The sequence below is a fragment of the Cyprinodon variegatus genome, unplaced genomic scaffold (assembly GCF_000732505.1).
Source record: "Cyprinodon variegatus isolate N-32 unplaced genomic scaffold, C_variegatus-1.0 Scaffold11, whole genome shotgun sequence".
Classification (NCBI taxonomy): Eukaryota; Metazoa; Chordata; class Actinopteri; order Cyprinodontiformes; family Cyprinodontidae; genus Cyprinodon; species Cyprinodon variegatus.
This window is the reverse complement of record NW_015150464.1, coordinates 271,653-278,600: the sequence shown is the minus strand read 5'-3', so window position 1 is coordinate 278,600 and position 6,948 is coordinate 271,653. Positions and strand designations below refer to the sequence as shown.

General features: G+C 35.3%; 1 protein-coding gene across 2 annotated transcripts in view; it reads right to left on the bottom strand.

Annotated features, from left to right (window-relative positions):
* LOC107088337 (B-cell linker protein-like) overlaps nt 1–6,948 on the bottom strand; it is a 61,117-nt gene that overhangs the window by 24,520 nt on the left and 29,649 nt on the right. For both annotated transcript variants that reach the window (XM_015380452.1, XM_015380460.1), the window contains exon 3: nt 1,865–1,911. In XM_015380452.1, the coding sequence (XP_015235938.1) occupies nt 1,865–1,911 (47 nt within the window). The remainder of the gene's footprint in view (nt 1–1,864; nt 1,912–6,948) is intronic.

Below are 6,948 nucleotides of genomic sequence, written 5' to 3'. Positions count from 1 at the left end.
TATCTATCTATCTATCTATCTATCTATCTATCTATCTATCTATCTATCTATCTATCTATCTATCTATCTATCTATCTATCTATCTATCTAGCTAGCTAGCTAGCTAGCTAAACCAGCTGATTCATGCTGTTGTAAACACATCGCCTTCTACTGTAGTTACAGTGAGCTTAGGGGGGCTGACATCTCCCTTTTAAGTCTAATTCTACGTATTTAATTTCTGTAAAGATTTTATAATTGTGCATAACTAACTAAACTAGTTGTTCTTTGCAGAACCATCATTTCTAGTGAGATGGAGGTGTTGTTACCATTAATGGATCAGTGTTGAGTCTTGTTTTAACCGGCTCTAGCAATGAGCAATAGTTAGAAATGAAACTTCCTGTTCATTAAGGTTTGCAAACATCTTCCTGTACAGCTCCCCTGAGATAAAAGCAAACAAGATAAGATCTGAACTTTGAGATTTTGCAAAGTCTTGACTGTTTTCTTTTTCTATTGGACTGTTGCTGTGTTTGAGATCAATGTCCTGTCCAGGACCAAGTTTTACCTAAGTTATAGTTTTCTGAGAGAAGGCATCACTTATGAAACTTCAGTTTACAGAGGACTCAATAAGTATCTGAGAGGCTGTGGCTGCAAAATAATCCCAATTCATCACCTTCCTGCCATCATCATAAAAAGCTAGTGTAAGGAGTTTGTTATTTTCTCCAAACATGAGGATGTGCATTGCATCTTACAAGCTGTATGCATCGAAATCTAAAGTTTAAGTCTAAGTCTATAGCTACACATTTCTACTAATCTGTTCAGGAGAAAGTTGTTCCAAAAATTGTGTGATTTATTCAGAGCAAACGTTACAAACTTGTGTCACACATCCATAATATTTATGGCAAGAAAACCATTTTTCATTTCAACTATCAAAACATCTGTCATCACATTGCTGTAGGAATTTTTGCAACCTCTCAGAGCAAAATGCAATCTGACCTAATGCTGCATATGCTTCAACAGTCAAACTAATTTTCTATGATTGAGTTTGAATTACTTTTTACTTTTTTTATTAACCATTTTAACCAATGTTTGTTTCTCTCTACCTTGTGGGATTGAGGCGGCAAACATGGAGGGTTTAGAAATCTTCTCTTATAAAGGGTAAGTAGGGCAAGGCCAGTTTATATGAATAGCACATTTAGGTTAAGATGGAAATCCTAAGTGGTTTACATTAAAAAACATAAATAAAAAAAAGGTGGCTTGCAAGGGTATAATACGAGCTGAAAAGAAAAGTGGGTCCCAACCTTAATCTGCAGTTTTACAGTTTTCCGGAAGTTTGTTGAGACATTAATCCTAATCCTGAAAATGTTTTTCAGCTCATATAAGGTTGACCCAGATTTCTGCCCTGATCAGTGGTTTTTAGCTGTAGCAATTAAAGCTGCGTGCTGACTTTGGATCACTCCTTCTTTGGTCCAAAAACTACCACCACAGATTTTTTTTATTTTTTATTCAGGAGGAGAAAAGTTTTGCACACAACTGATTAATTCTTTGAATCTACTTTAAAAATGGATTTACAGTCACCAGCTAAAGAGATTATTTACAGTTTTGTGCAATCAGCGTATATATGGTAACTTATCCTGTTTTCAATAGTTGATTAGATTAAAATGATAATATAGACAAATTAACTTAATTTGAGCTGTTTTTATTTATTTATTTAATCCCTGGTTGGATCCTCGTGTTTCCTTACAACTTTTAATTGATATTAAATCATCTTAAAAAGTACATATGAAAGGCTGAACAAAAAAGTGCAACATGAATCTTAACCTGCTGTCCCTACTTTTTTGTTTTGTTTTCTTTTTCATAGATAGAAAAAAAAGGAGGGGTTACTTACGGCTGCTGAAGGAGGCTGAACTTCCTGATTTCATTCTCAGTCAGATTCTGTAAAAAAAAAAAAATAATGTAAATAATCTGAATCATTTATAAAATTATAGCCTTCACAAATTGAACTGGTTTTATTTCAAAACTCTTCAAAGTTTCCCTGAAACACTTTTTTTCCTTCCACTCAACCTTCCATTGATATACTTGGATACAGCCTGCTGAGATATACCAGCTTCTTCAACCTTTTTGACCCATCCTCTTTGGATTTTAAATATTGATTTATTTTTTTGAATAGAAATAGAGAAATAAATAATATCTATTATATATTCTAATTTATTGATATTTGCATTTTAAAGGATTTCACCATTAATTAAACCAGTTAGGGCAGATATATAAAGAAATGCATTGGTTCCTTAATAACAGTAGATGGCAGCATATGTCTGAAGAACATTTTACAAACAAAGCTTAGGTATTTCATGCAGTTTACACATTAGATATACTTACAAACAGTAAATATTACACTTATAATGTTTTTTATAGACTAGAATAACAACTAAATCTTCAACTGAAGTAGCTAAAAAGTATTGCAAAGGGAAACGCATTACTAAACAATAAAATAAAACATACGAAAAGGGTGTTTGATTTGCTATTTTTGACTGAACTCTAAAAAACTCTGATAAAAAAAAAAAACATACCAAAATGATCAATTTAAAATGAGTTTGAATTCCTAAACCATTTAATCCCATTTCAACATGTGTGTTGTTGCAGAAAGTTAATTGTCATTCCTAAATGAAAAGAAAACAATTAGCATAAAATATGCAAGGAGCTCTGCTAAATTATGTATTCCCCTCTTCATTCATAATTCATAGCTGCGGGTCGTTATTCGTTCTAAGTCGCTTCTGTATCAAAATTGCTGTAATGTGATGAAGACCCATGACAGCAGATTTCTGAAAGACTTTGCATTTAAGTCTCCGGGATGAGAAACGACAGAAAAGTTTGTCGTAAGATGGTTATGCATTAGATACACATTAAAAACTATATAGATATCAATGATGTAGAAATGGGCCAATATGAGCTCAGAATCTGAGTGCTGAATGCACAAAGTGCTACTTTATAAGCCTTCTGTCAAAGCTGTTTAAAGATCCAATGAAATGTTTTATATAGAGGAGCTTCAGAAAGCAGCTCCCCCTACCTCAGGTTGTTGATATGGGAAAAGAAGCACAAACGATTGTGTTACCTCTAGGAATAAGCCCATTGCATAGCTGGAAGCCCTTTAGGCAAAGCTTGTGATTTAATCATTTGTAAATCAGAGAGAAGGATCACTTAATATGAAAGGCTTTGCTTTGTTCAAATGACTGAACCTTGGCCTTAAAGAAACACACTTAATCATCGCACTGGCTTACAGGAGAGCAAAAAGCATTCGTATAAAATCAGACTTAGCCTTTTGACACAGAATAAAATATCAAACAGTCTGCCCCAGTGGATACTCAGGTACTTCTCCTCGCTTGAATTATTTATAGAAGTGTGTGCGCTTGCTTAAATGACACACAGGGGCTCCTTTTTTGCTCTACAGAACTGGAGTCTTCACATTCAGCTTCATTTTAATTCTTAAAGTGCTTTTTCAGGTAACATCCAGTCAAATACGTGACCAGAAAGTAACTCTATGTAGTCCTTTACATCTGAAGTGTTGTAGAAAACACCTTCTTGGTGTTGCCACCATAATGTAGTCCTTATGTAAGCTATGTTTTACAAGACTTGAAGTTTCTGAAAATGGCCTCCATTGGCCAATTGGCCTAAGGGTAGTGGTCAGACTAATAGAAAATAAGAGAAACAGTTCTTTCCCCTGACACTAACCAATTTATAGGTGATTCAATTAAATATTGTTTTTTCTATCTAGTTAAACTTCATTGATCTCATGTTGGAGAAATTTACCTCTGCATTTAACCAATCCCCTTGGGGAGCAGTGGGCTGCCATTGTACGGCGCCCAGAGGGCAGTGCGGGGTTAAGGGTCTTGCTCAGGAGGCTGTGGGGATCAAACTGGTCACATGCAACTTTCTCAGAGCAAAAGCGCACTGCTCTAACCACTAGGCCATCACTCCCAGATGCACAGTCATGAAGCAGAGCCAGAGAGGAACTGGGGCAAGTTTTCATTATAAGTGCAAACTGCAAAAACAATGTAAAAATGAGTAAAGCTTTCTTAGAATAGGGGTATTTATCCTTAATTTGAGTTCTGTAAGTAGATGAGTTGCCAGTGGAATAAGTATCTTTACCCACAAAATAATATAATTGGATATTAAACAACTGAAATGAAAGACTGTAGTTGTTTTTCCTTGATTTAAATGTAAATATGTCTTATTCCATTGGCAAAGAATGTCACTTACCTCCTCATTTCATGAAAAAATGCACTTAATTTAAGAAATATTTACTCATTAACAGTACATTTTTTGGTAGTGAAAGATCTCTCAGACTGTGGGGCCAAAGATTTGTGCAGGAGCTTAACCTGCCACACAATTTTTGGGGACTCCTGCTGTCATCGGTCCACTACATGTTAGCAGGGAGAAAAGGAATATTTAAAATCTGAGTGACAGGTAATTTTGCTACTAGCCGGTGCAGGAGTGTGAAATTTTCATTCACTTGTGCCACTTCTTGCTAACAAAGGAGAGACTAAAAATACTCCTAATGCATCATCTGTGAAAAACTAGAAAGACTGCAGAACTGAGAGATAAATATGTCTATTAGTACCAATTAACGTCACAGAAATTATGCTGCTTTGATCCTATGTGTAAGAAAAAGAAATATGACGATACAGCTTTAATTTTAGTAAAAAACGATTTCTTATTGTTGGAGGAAATAAGAAGATAAAAAAGGAAACTTGAGAGCAAACTGTCTCTGAGTTTTTAACATGTTATAATCCAATGCTCTCCAAGTCTGCTGATTGAAATGGCTTAATTAGGTATTTCAGCGTGCCATCAAGTTTGGCAAATGAGCAATTCATTTCATTCAGGTGTTACTGGGGTAGATGGATGCAATGAAGAGCTGCAGGACTGTAGCTTTTTGGGAGTAGAAATAAGGAACCCTGTTGTTGTTCGATTTTGTATCTAAAAATAAGGATTTCCATTTTCTGAATAAACAATTAAGCAAGAATCATAATCCAACATGGCTGCTATCTTAAGGTAATGATCTTTATATGTTAGTTACAGACATAAACTGCTGATTTTTTCTTCTGTTTGTTTCTCATTTTGTTTCTCAGTTAGGCAAAGGGCAATGCTGAAGATCTGAACAGCTGCTCTAAATGCAGATAAATCTTCACTATCAGCTTAAATTGCTGTTCTTGTTAGCCTGGTCACAAACTATAAACACAGAATGTAAAAATGCTGCACCGAGTACCGCACAAAAGGTGCACATGCATATTTGCAATCAAGGTTTAGCTCTATCTTTAAAACCTGGGAGCCTATTTGCTCCACATCAACTCAATTTATCTGTGCAGTTTTAAACTCTTTAGTATTCTGTTTCTAAACGTGATATCATTTCATTAAGACAATTAGTATACAAGTTTTCCAACCAGGAAAAACATGCAGATTGCATCAAGTCTTTAAAAAAAATTAACTAACCCTAACTAGGGTTTTTTTTTATTATTCTTTATTTTGAACATGCAAGAGAAAAAAAAAAGAATAAAACAATGTTTAAAAACATTGGAGAGAAAAACAACAAACAAGCTACCCTTCTTTCCTAAATTAATATACCTCTATTACATGTGCGAAAAGGAGTAGGAAGAAGTAAAACTTATGTACCGGTTCTCCTACCCCTTTAATTCTTGTATTTCTTTAATTTACAATATTTATAATTATGTTGCTATATATATTCATATAAATACATACCTACCTACACATATACATATACACATATACTGTCATACATATATACAAATTTACAAAACAAAAAACATATACAAAACTTTCTACAATGCTTCTCTATACCTTTTGAAAATAATTTCTTTGTACATTTTTTGAAAAGGAATATGTATAAGGTTGGGCCAGTGGCTCATTTTACGGGGGCACAGATCAAAAACAACCTCCATCCACCTTCTCCTGCTTATTCTGTCAGGGTCATGATGGGGTGGGTGCCTTTCTGGGAGTCAATGGGTGAGAGGCGGGGTACAGGCTGGACAGGTTGCCAGTCTGTCGCCAGGCAACACAGAGACACATACAACCATGCAATCACCTCTAACGACATTTTAGAGTTGCCAATTAACCTAACAGTCATGTTTTTGGACTGTGGGAGGAAGCCGGAGTACCCCGAGAGAAGCCATGAATGCACAGGGAGAACCTGCAAACTCCATGAAAAAAAGACCCCGGCCCAGGAATTGAACCGGGAACCTTCTTGCTGCAAGGTTACAGCACTTTTGTCTCCTTGTCATTGAAGCTAAAAGTGAAACAACTTAGTTATTAAATCATGGATGAAATAAAACATTAAAAATAAATAAATTAGTCGAAGAGACTTATCATTTTTAGATTCTGCTACGGAGCATATCATAACTTATTTATCATAACTTTATTTGGTATTGTTTCTTTGGTATAGTGGGCATAACAGGGGCCAGGACCGGTTCCACAGGGGGCCTGGCCGATCTACAACCACTTTGTCTACTTTGCAGCAATCCCTCATACATACAGTAACATACACGTAGGGACAATGGAAAGAACATCTGTAAATGGTTTTCTGCCACCAAATAGATCAGGCTGTAAAAAGGAACACAGAATCGTTGATCCAGGAGAATGTTCTTGGAAAGAAAAAAGTGAAAGTTTGGTGATCGTAGTGGCTCCTAAGTAACTTAATTAAGGAGAAAAATGCAGCACAGCAAATGAAAGACAGCACTAAGTGTATCAGTTATAAAAGTCGAACATGAAGTTTCAAGTCTTCATGAAGTTTACTCTAAAGACTATCTAGTTATACATTAGGAGTGTACACTGTGAGGATTTAAAAACAGAGTCAAATTCCTTGTTTGTAAATACAAACTTAAAAAAAAAAAAAGCCAATCTTGATTCTGATTGATTGACCTACAGAACAGCTGTAGCAGCCATAACATCTCCACCTCAGCC